Raw genomic sequence first — 15873 nt, 5'->3', positions numbered from 1 at the left:
GTGACTCCACCCAGGCACTGAAGATGCCTCACAGGGGGCACATCATCTTCTGTTCATTATAGAAGATGAATTTCCAGGGGGAAAAATGACATGGCTCAAACTCCTTCAGAAAGAACTGGAACTTGTGACCACAGCTGCCTGCAGACTGCAAGCATCCTACCACCCTTTCTCCACAGATTTCTCTGCAATTGCTTCACCTGCTGCAATGATGGGCCAGACACTGAGAATGCCAGGTGAAAAAGCATGAAACAGCATAAAACACTCACCATCTGCTCACTTCAACTCCAAGAAAGCTGCCTGCTCTCTGCAGGACTGGATTTTGCTCTTTCCAGTGCCACAGAGTACCTACATCCTGGGTGCAAGGTAGGTGTTTTCACAGAAGGTGAAAACTCAAGAAAAGCTGGCTGTGGTGGAACAAGTTACTATATGACCAACAAAGTATTTCCACTGAGGAGTTAGCATTTTGAACTTTCCTATTAAAAAGTAGATTAAGAACTCACTGTCCTGCCCTTTTGGCCAACTTGATAGATGTACACATTTGCTCTATGTGGGCATAAGCTCTTTGATGGAAAAGCACACACAAAACGTGACACAGCTATTTTAGCATTAAAACAAATAAAAACCAAACATAAAGCTAAAAAAGTTCATGAAATGTAAACACTAGAATATAGTAGACACTTACCAATAACTGCTCACACCAGACCACTTGATTAGCCTAGTTATTGTCTGCTACATTGAATACTAGATGTGTGTTTTTCCTTAGTTTAATTTTATCAGTACAAAATTACATAGCTCCAAATGCAAGATTTCCTCATTTAGGGAATGAAACTTACCTAACAGTGTTCACAGTTTTGGAAATGCAGGACTTGACATGCAACAGCAATTTAAACTAATTTTTCTGTGTTAAAACAAAATACTCAGCAACTTTTGAAAACATTTTGTTACATGCATGCTTCCCCCAGTACACCCAACTTTGCTAAGCATGAATTTTTCGAGTACTTAAGCTTTATACCCTATCCAAATACTTCCAAAGTTTAAAAACAAACCCTAAGGTGCTAAAGAGTTAATACTTCACACTGTGGTCACTGTAAATAAGCACAATTTCAGCTAAGCAATATTGCTGTCAGAGACACAAGGCTTTGCAGGTGTGGGCAATAATTAAAGGTTTCAGCACATCTACCTGGGTGAAGTATTTTTGCCTCTATTCCGAGGAGGAAGCCCTCTCTGTGGAGAGCAGAGGAGCTCATTAATGAGGCTAATTAGGTGTAAGGGGGTAGAGTCTGGCATCAGCTGCAGCTTATAGTATCTAATCATTAAGCTCTGTAATCTCTACCCCAGAACAGCAGATGATCATGTTCCTAGGTGACTGATGTTGCAAAGAAAATTTCCAGCACCTGAGTACCTGACCAAATACTTTTTGGTGAGGCTAAAAACTCCCTTAACCCTTCACATGCCAGGCACTGGAGTCAACATCATTTCTTCACTCAGTTTTCTAACAACAGACATACAAAGAGATTTGAACCTGGCATGAGGTCTGTAAGATTTATCTCAGAATTAAAAAAAAAATAAAAATCAATGCCATCAACAGTACAGGTAAAGGAAGGGCAATAAATAATGGTTGTTGGAGCAACATGCAGGAGGAATACAGACATGAGCAATAATGCTTGAGAAAGAGTGATAAGGGTTTGTGAGTTTTCCTTCCCATTTCTTTGCATAAAGTAGTGAAGACAGCTACAATACCACAGGGATGAAAGCCTTGTTAATAAATATGTAAAATAAGGTTTTCATTGTACTCATCTAATTTGAAATGAGGAAAAGGACATAATTTCCATGGAGAGAGACCACATGAAGGCAGAGCCCAGTCTGTAACTTGTTTTATAAAATCATTTGCAAAAATTGCAAAGTATTCCAGCACCTCAACATGAATTTTTGAGTTGATCAGGCAGAACAGACCCTTTACTGGCAACCTATGATTGTCCTTTCTTTCTCCAATTGAAGCATCAGATTTGAATAAAAAATATTTAGATTAAATTCAACAAGAAACAGTATTTTTTCTACTACAATAATTTTACTGCCTGATGTTATGGTTCACAGCAGACCCTGGAATTATGTGTGAATGAAGAAAAAAATCTCTTAAGCACCTTAGATATAATATTTTAAAAAGTGGTACATTTTAAAAGGTGCATTTTCATGCTGACCATGAAATTAAGCTGCAACATTGTATGGGACACCAGTTTGCTCATGTGATTAAATCAACATATTTGGCTGATTGTTGCCACTGGAATGAAAAAACACCTCCGTTTCCTCTGTTTCTGCTTACTAACTGAAATGGTTAAGGATTAAGAAAAATGCCTTGCAAAAATCAAGAAGATGAGCAGGTACCACTGAAGTAATAAAGTACAAACTCCCTTGTGTCTGTGCTACCTGTGGGCTTGGAGACCCCCAGATGAAGTAACAGGAGCTGCTCAGAGGTGGCACTGGCTCTCATGAGAATCAGGGATATGGATGCCCACATCAAGACAAACCAGCCCAGTAATCCAAGACTCTTCTTAACATCAATATAAAAAATCTCCAGTAATGACAAGCACCTCCCCTTCAAGAGCTTTTCCTGTAAAAAATACTGCAAAATTGTCTGATATTCACAGTATCTCCAGTATGCAAATACCAGATTTGATGTTTTGTGGGTAGAAATGTGCAATGGTGTCTGTAAGCAGACTGGGACAAGCACACACAGGTGTCTGACTGCAACAGGAGGAAGGGCACCACAGAGCTGCAGTACATCTCAGGCAGCAGCAACAAACTTTGTTTCCCTGAAGGCAAACTCACCATCACAATCAGACGTGTCCCAAGTCTGCAGAGACAAGAAAAAGTGCTCAAAGGAGTGATTCCAAGATTTAGCAGTATTTCTGCATTGTTTTAATGCTCCTGACAAGTGCTCCATTGTTTCTTAGCCATGTACACACTTCATTTCAGTAATTAGCTGTCAGAGCAGGCCCAACAGCAACTTAGTATTGTCTGCTCAAATTGTATTAATGAAATGCAATCCACTCAAACATCCTGAATGCATATCAGTAATTGCATTAACTAGAGAGGCTGGGGACATCAGCAAACTTCAGGTTCTGAACAAGGCATTGTGATCAAGCAAGTTAATCCATTATTTCTTAGGGATTTGACAACCAATTAGTATTATAGGGCTTCCTATACAGCAATAAGGATTGATGATCCACTGTTATTTTATCTTTTTAAGCATAAAAAGTGACTTTTCAGACTGGTTTATCAAAGCAAAGATGTGAATACAACCACCTCAAAGACAAGCAAGAGCTGCAGGTTGCAGCACTGTAAAACCAGTTTTGGAATTTTAAAGGTTCAGCACCTGTATGTTGAAACCTAAATGAGGAATACACTGCATATACTACACTGAGCATAAGTAAAATGAAATAAACCCAAAGACCAAATGTATCAGGTTTTAAGACTAGCTATATGGCTATTAGAATCAATGCTCCCAAAGAATTAAAAATGCAATTGATCACTTCTGACTGTAAACTGATACTTGTCAGTCAAGTCACTGTGGCACTTTCTCCATTTTCTGTTTCATGCTCTCTGTCACCAAGGATTTTTCCAAAGAACAGAATTTGGACAAGATGCAAAACAAGAAAAGAAAAACATGTATGGGAAATATCCTGTGGGTATAATAGCCTGTAGAAAATTTCCATGTCAGTTATGACTGCAAAATTGCTATAAAATTTTAATTAAAATTGAGCACAATAAGCTATGACAAGATAATGGATGGGAAATGTAGCTTTAGGGCAGAGTGAGGATATCTAGAAATCTGGCTAGATGCAATGCTTTATTTCTGGTTATGTTTGGCAACTATTCTTGAGATTTCTGAAACATATCTTAATTATAATGATCTACAGAAATTCAAAGAAAAGAACAGCACTGCATTTCACTTATCTCAAGATCTGTAACATATGCATATCTGTAACATATGTAAATAGGGTTTGAGGACTCTACTACTATCTAGTCCTTCGTTCATGCTCACACCCACATTGACAAAACACTTTTTTTCAACTAAAAACCCTGCAAGCCTCTCCCAAACCATCAAGTATTTTGTGACTTATGTGTTAATGAAACTAATTTTTTTTCTCACATAGGCATAACATTTACTTACATAGTTAAAGGTAACTTTCATACCAGGTATCAACACAGACCTGATGCAAACCTTGTCAAAAGCCTTGGGAATGACTGGCTTGGGGACATCAGTAGCCCTTTTCATCACTGACAGTTTATTTACTCACCCTGAAATCTCATTTTAAGAGAGCTGTAACGTAATTTGTTCAACATGTAAAGGAGAGCACATGATTAAGTGACATTTGGAAGAGAATACACACTCCAAACATTAGCTTAAAATCCCCTAATGAGGGAATGCAACATACATGTTTTTAATAATGTGATCATGAAGTCCTCACTATTAACTAGAAAGCCACAGATCCAAACATTTATGCAGTTTTAGCTTCACAGATGTGTTTTGGGGAAATATTTACATACCTGTTACAACTAAAAATTATTAACTTAAAGCATAGATTTCCTTTATTAGATTCAGCTTCTGTAACAACGAATGTTGAAGAACCCATCACTTCCTGAATGACGCTGATTAGATGCTTTAATTAGCTGCTACATTGAGAAAGCATAAATAACACAGCCAAGCAGCACTGTTCACCACCATTCAATAAGGACTCTAAGTCATCTCATTTGGTTTTGCTACCAGAGGCACAGCAGCCATTTAAAATTTTTTAAATCTTAGGCAAGAAATTAAGGTAACAGCACTGCCATTCTTTCAGGTGTTAAGTCTAAAACGTTCTTGTAAGTAGAAAGCATCTATAGATGTGTTCTTTATTTTCCATATATTAGTTGATAAAAGGGGGATGAACTTTACCAATAAAAGTACAGACAGATCCTGAAGAACAGCAAACTGATCACATTTGTAATCCTCACAAATTGCTTTCATTTTCCCCATTAATCCTCCTTAATAAAAAATGTTCAAGAGACACAGATTTTAACTATTGCTTGGAGAGCTTCACCAAAAATAGTTATTTAATACATCCTGCCTTACACTGATCACCAGGAGAAGGCAATGTACGTGTATCCTTTACAGCTTTTAGGGTGTGTTCAGAGCAAACCCTCACTTCACAAGCATCTAGTAGCAGTTACTATCTCTGAGTAATACTTAATACCAAATAGGATGCTTGAGGATAGTAACATCAATAACTAGTTTTACACTTTTTAGAATCAACAACACATATATTGGTATACATATATGAATGCCATCTTGTGCAACCTACTCCAGATGAACCTGCTCTGGCAGGGGGGTTGCTCTATACACAGAGGTTCCTTCCAGCCCCTAAAAGTCTGAAATTCTGTGTGTATCAAACAGGCATATAGTTACTCACATGAGATCTGCTACAAAATCTTTTATTATATAAATCACACAACTAAATACTACATCAGGAATTATTCAAGAAAGAGCTATACTTGGACACAAAAGTAACCTTTAAGGAGTTAAAATGTCCTCAACTACAAGTCAAGTTGAAACTTATTTAATTAGGTTCTGTATTTGAAAAAATGAAATAAATTCTTTCATTAACTAAACCAAACTCCCTTAAAGGCAACAATATGTTCCCTCTCTGTCAGGACAGAGCCCAATGAAATCTTTATTTTAATTGGGGTTAGCTAAGGGGCCATTTGGCTTCAGATGCTTTGTTTATCAGCCCTAAGCTTTACAGCTTAGCCAGTGCTTGAAATATTTTATTACAAAATGACTTCAGTAAAAAAAAATTTAAAAAATACCCTCTTCCACATATTTTTTTGTAGAGAATTCTAAATGTGCATTTTGAAAACTGAAGATCAAGTTGAAGGCACCTCACAAGAAAACACAGGTTTCCTTTTATGTTCTTGTGATCCAGGTCTCCCTCAGCCATGCCCTGCTCCAATGGCTCCTGCATTACACCCTTCCCAACCAACCCAGCAAAGATGCAATTCCAGAACCCTGGATCTCCCCATGGTCATGATGATGGAGAAGCAACCACACACACCTCAGGTTTGCACTGGCACAACCACACTTCCTTTCTTGTGGACAGCATTTCAGATCCCTTCAAGGGCACATCTTACTTTCTACTGAAAACACTGGAGTCTTGGACCCAAAAAGCTTGGAAATTGATTAATCTTAAAACAAAGAAAATTAATTCTTTTTCAGCAGATGACACTTTTTTCCTGTAAGGAGCCAATTTACAAATGAAAGACATTTTCAGTAATACAGTTACTGAACATTACAGGAAACAACTATTATAGGAACAGAACTCAAAAACATAGCTCCACTTCATCCCAAACTACAGCTAAAATTAATCAAATAATCCAGAATAATTTCCTGCTTTATCATGGGGATCAAGCTTAAACTTGATATTGAATTCATTCCATATTCAACTTCCAAGCCTCAGAAATATTCCTAAAATCAAGATAAAATGTAAAAAGAAAAAAAAACAAACAAAACAACCCAACTCCAAACCTGATTTCCATAAATGAAATGCAGTGTTGCAGTATTCTCATATTCTTTTGTCCTGTGGTATCACTGAAATGTGACATGTCAGATAGTTTCTATAATTTTGAAAAAAAAATTCATATAATTTCTCATTTTCTAGAGGAAACAGGCATTTTGCTGCTAGTATTTTTAAAAATGCTACACACACAACACACTACATACATTATTTGAGATATTAAGACTATGACAACACGATTTAAGTTCAGTTTAAGACTCTGCTTTTATTTTTAAGACAAACTCAGTCTTTCATGTTTAGAAATAAAAGCATTATTCCTGAAAGAATGAAGCTTAATTCCAAGAAAACATTGAGTTTATGCTACCTTAAAGAAAATAGAACAATTTCTGACTCATTTTTTCAGCATTTCTCTCCAGCAAGCTGTTCTGCCCATCTTCTCTGTACTGCTTCCTCGCGAGAACTGTACAGGAACGAGCTGCTCTGCAGCTCCTCAGCAGGCATTCTGATTTGAGAGTTATCACAGTTTTTCCCTACAATCTCTAGGTAATTTACATCCTGATCATCTAACAAATAAGCAAAAGACTAAAATTGACATCAATATATATACTTTTCTCTAAGAATGCAAACTAATTGTGTATCTCTAAATGAGAAAAATGCTTATAAAAAGTGAATATACCAGCTATTGAGTTCAAAGCAAAGACACCACATGTGTCTAAATAAATATCAAGGAAGTGTCAGAGGTAAATGAGGAGAGACCAGGTGAAGTGTGTGTGATGTGTTAATTGTATTCAAAAAAATAATAGAGCAAGACAGAGAAGCTGAACTTCCAATTATCATAATGGTATCTATTTCGCAACACATTTTCAAACTTGAAAGAGACATTTTAAACCATAGGAATTCTGAGCAGAATACCTCCAGCTGTGCTCCACATAAATCTTGTACACTGTACATATACAGTTTATTTAAATACCAAGTAAAGTTATGACTTACAAAATGCATATTTCAGTCACAATATAATATCTGTCATTGCCAAAAGCTGCTACTCATCGAATGAAAGGAACAGAAAACAATGTATTAAATTAGAAAAAGATAAGATGGGATCTTTTCATTTGATGTTTCACTAGACTGAAGTACCATGTGCTTCAAAGAATGTATTTATCATCCCTCCACAGAGCTTACATTTTGTGCCCCCCAAAACAGAAAAGGTGGTCCTCAAAGATAAATTAATTTTTGCCTATAAAGTGCTTTAATTGTGAGCCAGAGTTTGTATTTCACAAGTGCAAATATCAACATATTTGAGAAAAAAAGTCCAAATTTCTGATTAGGCACAAGAGCCAAACAAGAAAAGGGGTTTGGTTCCTTTCTATTTTTTCCCTCTCCAGAAGCCCTAAGCAAGTAACAAGTACAATATGAAAAACCAGGCAAGCAGTTACCCCCATCCTTCCCCAGGATTGCAGAACCAAGACAACAGCCAGCACACTGCTGAAGCTCCATTCACATGGGATTTTTTGCTAAGCCCCAGGGCAGTTTCAGAACATCTCTGTGTGATTCTGAAGAAAAGCACAACTCTGAATGATAGCAGTTCTACTGTGCTGTCTGCACAGAAAGCAATCAAACTGAACTGTCAACTATGTCATGCATTCATAATTGTGTCATTCTGTCTTTAACCCCACAGCAGTTTTGGCTTTCCCTGTACGAATTCTATCACCTATCTATGCAAATCATTACAAATAATTTTGGTTTACTGCCTTTCACTTTCCTCTTTTTGTACTAGAAGAATTAAATTGTATGCCTGAGTGCATACTCAACCCATAACATGCATGGTGATAGACCAGAGTGGACTGACAATAGTTTTATAAGTTTGCTCCTAACCTGACTAAATACTCCAATTTTTATCATTATTTCATCAGGTTTGTCTGCTACTGACATATGCTTTACAAATAAAAACACCAAAATATTTTCTAGCATCTTCTTCCATGGCAATAAGACTTCCTGTTCAATTGTACAGCTGCTCATACTAGTAAGAATGTAAATTCCACATTTTCCCCACCTGCCTGAATGTCTTTCAAAGGGAGCTCTTTAGCAGGGTTTGTGTGTGTGAGGGGGTGGTGGTGGTGTTTTGTTTTTTATTTTCTGATACCAAATGCAGCTTATTCACAGCTCATTTAAAAAACACACAGTCACTGAGTGCCTCACAGAGAAGCTGAATTCAACAGTCATGTTATTTTGGTGCTTGGTGTTTGTTTACTGGCTTCATTGTTTTACTTTAAGTCCCCTGCGCTTTATTAGTTCAGGAAATATCTTCAACTTTTCCTGCATGGTGGCATTTGCACACTGCTTCATTGCTTGCCGAGACTGTGCACTCTCAATTATAAGTGAAGTATCAGGAGAAAACATAACAAAAACACAGGCAAAAGTCAGTCCAAACCACAAAAACAAAGGCTTGAAACAAATTGAGAAGAAACAAAACAAGTGCATAAAAAGGCACAAAAACCCCAGAGAATCAGGTGTGAAAGGCACAGACAAATAATTTATCAGTTGAAATGTACAAATCTTTCCAGTAAGGCTGAAGTATCAGGGAGCTGCTCCTGACTGTACAACACTCCCAGGTAACAGGAAGATTTAGAGGCTTTTGAACAAAGCTACTTTTATTTCTGCAGCACCAACACAGAAGACAGAATGCCTCTGCCCAGTCTGGTGGCTGAACATTTTTACAGAGGCTGCAAATTCACTTACACAATGAAAGAGTAGTTATTTCTCTTCAGGTTGGTCATAGGTTCCAACAAACTAAGATGCCACAAAACTTGAGGATTATTTTTTTTTTTTTTGGGGGGGGGTGCTTGGGTGGTTGGTTTTGGTTGCTGGTGTTTTTTACTTTAACGCATAAGATGGACAGAAATTTTGACTGCATCTTTTACAGCAGAAATGTCAGGTTCAGCAGAGGGCTATGAAGACTTTCTCAAGTATTTTTTATTGCCTCTTCTTCAGAATCTTAGCTATCCTTGCCTACTGTGGTATACAAGGTACTGTGTTGTAGAATTCTGTAACAGTTTGGAAATTACAAAACAATTCTATTTACTACATAACAGACTGCTATAAGAGATTAAAGAGAATGTCTTTTCAGTTTCATTAGCATATGTATATCTCAACAGACGTAGATGCAGAATATTAAATGCATTTTGAAGAACAGTAAATGCTTGTTAGAAAAAGAGCCATATTTAAGGTTTACAACAGCAAAAGCAAGAGCTGAAACTTGTCTATAGCAACAGTAATTCTCAGAGACAAAACAGCAACAGGACTGAAATAAAAACAATAAACACTCAGAAAGCAAACAAACAATATTGTCTTTCTCCAGTAAATCTTTTTCAGTCAGTGACAGAATTCAAAATTCTGTCTACTAGAACACTTTCCATAAATGGTAAAGCATAACCCCAGTTACAGGTAGCTTCCAACTGAGATTGTCAAACACTACAGGCCTCAAAAATGCCACAAAACACTTAATCTTTATAGTAGGTGAAAAAAGGTCTTAAGTTTCACTTGCAGAATATACAGAAATTCAATTTATCTCAATTTTTATCATGCAAACATCAGGTTTTACAGACTGCTACTGTCAATGCCATTTTCATTCTCTACTATATGCTTGCAAAGACATCAGGATGAGATTCAGAAATTACCATTGTTTGGGCACTGCTAGACTGTCTATACAGACACATATTTGGGAGCTTAACGGTCAAAAAAGTAGAGATAGAGAGAAAATTCCTGTTAAATACACATCAGCACTAAATTCAAAAGCAGCAAAATAAAACTGCAAGCAAAACAAAAGCTTTACTTTATATGCTTTGCTCACTGTTTCCCCTGCAGTTTGGTTGGTTGGGTTTTTTAACAAGTTTGTATACATGTAATATACACATTAGTGATTTTCCTTTGTTTTTCTATATGTGGACAAGCACTGACCTTTAGAGACATCTCTGGGGAAACAGAAGGATCTACTTTGTATAAAATAAATACCTGAAAAATATATATTTCGGGGGGGGGGCTATGCAAAAAATAGCTGTGTAGAGGAACTGGTCTGCAGCAATTACAGAGAGTTGGAAACAACTATTTACTCTTCTCCTGAATAACTTAAAAAAGTAATTCACCATGGCAACAATCATACTTCACAGTAGATAAAGCACTGAATGCTACAAAGCCTTTTCAAAATGAATTATGCACCAGTATGCAACACGAGCTTCTTTGTGTTACTGCACACATATTCCAACAAAATTTCCTTTTGGACTCATCTGGCATTTGCTTTTTTAACTCTGCACCACACATCACCACACACTTTTCTCTTCTGACTCCTGTCCCACTCTGATCTCATGGATCTGGAGTTGCTGAAGGCATTCACAGTGTTAGTCTGGGCAAGAGATAGGTACAAAGTAATAGAGTGGCCTTGTGCCATGCCATCACACTGCTGCTTTAATGTCTTAATGAGAAATAAATAGATGTTAACAACAGAATTAGAAATAACAGAAATATCAACAAAAATTATTAGTATTTAGCATGTTAACAATTGGCCAAAATCCTCTTTCCATCTAGTTTAGAAATGAGAAAAAGGTCTAGATTTAGGAACTAGGACAATATACACAAGAAAACAATTTACAAAGAATGCAGTGTCCATCACCCTAGTAACTAGATTTATAAAATCATAACTAAAGCAGACTTTTAAAAGCAAACCAGGACATCTTGATTCAAATCCAAACAAACACCAGAATCTCATGTACAGACATCTCTCTTCAGTGGTGCATCAGGAATAAACCAGGTTACTTTAGCTCACACTGCATTACATACACCTCTCACCTCACATCTATACTGTGAGTGTAAGAGATAGCAAATTTCAAAGTGCCTGCGTGCACTATCACTGCAAAACAGTGAAAATAAAGAGAACTACTTGCAAGAACACTTTGGTAGTGAGGGACTTGAGTTACAAATGTTAAAATTACTCCCCCTTAATAACCCACACAAAAGCTGCAGCACTGCAAAGAGAATTATGCACAAAGATTATCACCTTACAGTGTTTTTATAGCAATGAAACACAGGCAAAAGGAACCAAGATGTGGAAACAGAAATACTTGTTCCGAATGTGCAGATTTTAAATCAAAGTGCAAGTAAACCAGCTCTTCAAACTTGTAAAGCCAGAAAAGGTTGTATTAAGCATACACAGTTCCCTAAGCAAAGCTCACTGGAGGACAGAAAGCAAGCTTGTCATTTGAGAAGACTTGGCCAAACTTGGAGCCTGCTGTTAAACCACCACACCCAAGGCAGGTGGCAGAGCACCCCTACAGCCTAGGCTGGTGGTACCTGAACCCCACACTGACACCAAACACATCCTGGTGCATCATACCCAACCGGTACTGCTTTGCCTCAGCCCACACCGTGACCTTACCTTTACTCACTAGCGTCAGGATGTTTGCTTCTGAACAAAGATTGTCAGAGAAAACCAATGAATTGCAGTCTCTAACCACCAGGTGTCACCAGAAGAAAGTGCACAGCCAGCATCCTTGATGCAGAAAATTTGTGACTCATCTCCCCCCTCATTTACCAGTACACACACAAGTACAACAAGCACCTTTACACACACGTAATAATTGCACAGGTAGTTCTGTTGAAGAAGACCTACTTTCACGAACTACATATTTAAATGATAAAAACAATCCTTCTGCAAACAGCAAAGAAATGGGAATTTTAGAAATGTCATTAAGGTGAATGACATGCCCACACTAGTGTCAGTGTTAGAAGTTTAAGTAATATCCACAAAGATAACAGCCTGCCTCAACACACCCAAGTCAATACACTCCTTCTAATGTGTTTTACTGCATGTAAGAAACAGACCTGAAGTACATCACATGTAGCAGATAATCTTCCACACTTAAAACCTGGCTTAACACAACTACAGAAAACACCTACACAGAGCAGGAAACATGACCATATCAGCTATTTTGTTACATGAATCTTATGATTAGACTTTTGGGCTGTATTATTTGGATATGTTTTTTCACAAAAGCTGGTTCATATATACAACACATAACCTTGTACCCTTTAGAGTAAAAGCTTCTAAATAAACTAAGAGATCTTACTATGCTTAAGTATAATATTAGTTTAAAGTCTGCTCTGCGACACATTCTAGGCCTACAAAGAATAATGAAAAATAGCTCCAAATCATTTAACCCAAAAAGTCATCTCATACCAAATGAGATGGTCTATGAAATGAATTGTAATACGAGACAAAAAAACCTATGAAAGGAGATAAAGTTGGCAAAACTGGAAACAGGATGTAAGTCATTTGACTCTGACATGCTCAGCACATGAAACGCTTGCAATTTTTCTTTATCTAAATCTTAATATTCTAATGTATAATCAGTCATTAAATTTTTAAAATAGAAAAGGACTTGGGAAAGAAAGCCCTGAAAGTTTCCAATTCCTGATTACTAAAATTGGATTTTAGGACATATTTGTGCAAGTACCTTTATATGTTTTCTTCGATGGAATGGTAAGTAAACCAAACTTCAAGTTAACTGTCCCTTGAAGCTGCACTTCCCAGGGCATGCCATTGCCAACCAGTTCCAAATGTTTAACATTAAGCCTCTAAAATACCAGATGGTATTTCCAGAAAAGCAATTTTTTTTTTTTCTTTTCATCAATCCCTTAACTAGTTAATCTCACACACACATCCAGGCAAAACACACACCAATATTCCCAGAGTTGCCTGGCAACTACTGGGAGGAACATCGAGGAACAAGGAAGAATACATGGATGAAGGGAATTCAGGGTCTCCTCAACTTGCATAAAGGAAGCTTGCTGCCAGAGTTGGTATGAATGAAATGAAACTTCCTGATTTCATTTTTGTTACTTATATGGACAACGTTTTAAATATCTCCAATTCTTTCACCTCAGATGCTCTAAAATCATAATCATTTTACATAAAAATGTAAGCCAATGATTTTTTTTTTTTCTACATACACAATACCTACAGTAACATGTGGAACGCCTCATGCTGACAGAAGTCATTGCTGAACCCTCAATATGAGTTGCTGGAATGATACTTATTTGATGGTGATTACTGGACTGTTTAAAATTCACACTGAACTATTTTATCCTTGTGGCTTTCAAAATAACATGGCAACCTACAGTACTGAGAAGATTTTAGTTACTGAAACATCCTCAGCCCTAAGAAACACTATGCCAGTAGTCCAAATTCTGATCTTCTCATTTAGCAGATCTGGTACTTGTCTGCATAACAGATCTCTTCATTAATGTTCAGAGCAGGACAGTGCAAAATACACCAGTAAGCCTTCTCAATCAGTAAGCCTTCATTCACACATCCCTCCTTTGAACTCCCAACTTGCACTCAGAAGTCATCTTTATCTCTCAGGGGTATTCAAGCTCTCCACTGCAACCACAGTTTTCCCCTTCTGTTTCCAAATGCTTGTAGATTTTTTTACTTACAGGTTCAATTTTCAGGGCATTTCTGTAGCTCCCAAAGAAAGACGCTTGTGCTTTTAGAAACGCTCTTGCAACACCATCTCCAGTGGTTGTGGAGACTTTCTTCAACCTGTTCTTCAGTGCAGAAACCTGAAATCACACAACAGGTCTGGATCACTCTCCTGTCTCAGAGCTCAACACAGTGGGGCACAACTACATGAAAAACACTCTCACCAGAGCAGCAGTTGTGACCAAAAGTGACACGGTGAATTCCAAGTTTAATTTTTCAGTTAATACTTTTCAAGCTGCTTTGCTTCTGAGTCCAATTCAGAAACCATCAGAAAAATTAAAGCTTTATTTCAATCTTCCCTCCTACTTAAAACCCATTGTTAACAGTTGTTGACTACTCACGTCAAGGCAGACCATGAAGTTCTCCATTATTAGAAACCGTGAAGAAATTACAGCTACATTCATTTAAACATCACATAAACTGTTCAGCATAACCAGGCCATCCATCACCACCAGAGCTAAGAACAAATTCTGTACATCTAAGCAATCTGTTTGCCAAAAATACAAGTTTTTTGTCTTTTAAGGCTATATTCCCTTGTATTATGAGAAGCTTAATGCAAACCAACAAAACGAGACACCTGCCCAGCCATGCTCCCACTCCCTCTCCTCAGCAGGACGAGGAAAAGCAGGAGAAAAACTTTCTGGGCCCAGATAAGGACCAGGATCACTTATCAAATAGTATCAAAGCCCAAACAGACTCCACTTAGAAAAATTAATTTAACTTTCTGTCAATTAAAATAGAGCTGGGTGGTGAGAGACAAAGAAACGTAAACACCTCCCCCATGCTCAACTGCCCCCCCCTCGCCTCACCTTTCCTCACCCCTCACACTCTGCCGTGAGGTGTTCCGCCCTTCCTTACACAGGCTTTACACAGACTTTACAAAGCCTCCACACAGGCGTCCAGCAGCACGGACAGCCCTGCTGAGGGCTCAGTGCTGCCTGGCAGGTTCTGGCAGGCTGGAACCGGCTGAGAGCGGTCACCGCTGGCCCGGCCGCGCCTCACAGCCCTGCAGCCCCCGCCGTGCCGTGCAGCCCCAGCACAAGCAAGAAAACAAAACCCGCAGGTTTTTTAAAAGCCTCAAATTAACAAGGAGGATCCGTCCCTCCAGACGGTCAGTATCCACTCAGGTTTTTTTAATTCTTCTTTCTCAAGAGATCCGAACCACCTGTGCAGGGACGGATCATCTCTTAACCCCCACTGCCCTTTCCCTCGACTCTGGAGGTGTTTAATTACCTCAGGAGTCACACAGCTGCACTTCAGGCAGGAACAGTCCTGTCGGCCTCATTAGCATCTGCACAGAGACACTTGCCCATCACAGTTTAGCAAATATAAACTAAACACATTTCTATGCAGGCAGAGGTAAAGCTACCTGATCCAAGTTGCCTGAACGTTGTTTTCTCTGTACACCAGGGGCTTAAGTCTTAGAGGATTATCCATTATCATTCCCTGTGGTTCCGAATTCCCCATGCACTGGAAGGTTGTGACTCAGTTTGAGGTCTCTTTTCCAGTCCTTCGAGCTCAGTAACTACTTAAGTAAGGCTGTGTATAGATACATTAGTGACAGCTTTTTTCTTTCCCAAATAAAAGCTAGGAAAGGAGATTAAAAAATCCTTCCAAATATTAAAATCAGGCTTACTGTGCCAGTGCTACAGCAGGTACAGGTTAGACTAAACCATTAACAAATAGTTTGGTCAGCAGAAGTTTTTTGGTGTGCAAACAGAACCAGTACAAACTAAGTTTTTGAGACAGATTTCACAGAACATGTTGCAGTACCAAAATTATCTGGGCACT

The 15873-nt window shown here is 38.0% G+C and overlaps 1 protein-coding gene across 2 annotated transcripts in view; it reads right to left on the bottom strand.

Annotated features, from left to right (window-relative positions):
- DENND1A (DENN domain containing 1A) overlaps positions 1-15873 on the bottom strand; it is a 165000-nt gene that overhangs the window by 47889 nt on the left and 101238 nt on the right. For both annotated transcript variants that reach the window (XM_030460968.1, XM_030460967.1), the window contains exon 13: positions 14037-14162. In XM_030460968.1, coding sequence (XP_030316828.1) covers positions 14037-14162 — 126 coding nt within the window. The remainder of the gene's footprint in view (positions 1-14036; positions 14163-15873) is intronic.

The sequence above is a fragment of the Calypte anna genome, chromosome 17 (assembly GCF_003957555.1).
Source record: "Calypte anna isolate BGI_N300 chromosome 17, bCalAnn1_v1.p, whole genome shotgun sequence".
NCBI lineage: Eukaryota > Metazoa > Chordata > Aves > Apodiformes > Trochilidae > Calypte > Calypte anna.
This window is presented reverse-complemented; position numbering and strand designations above follow the sequence as displayed.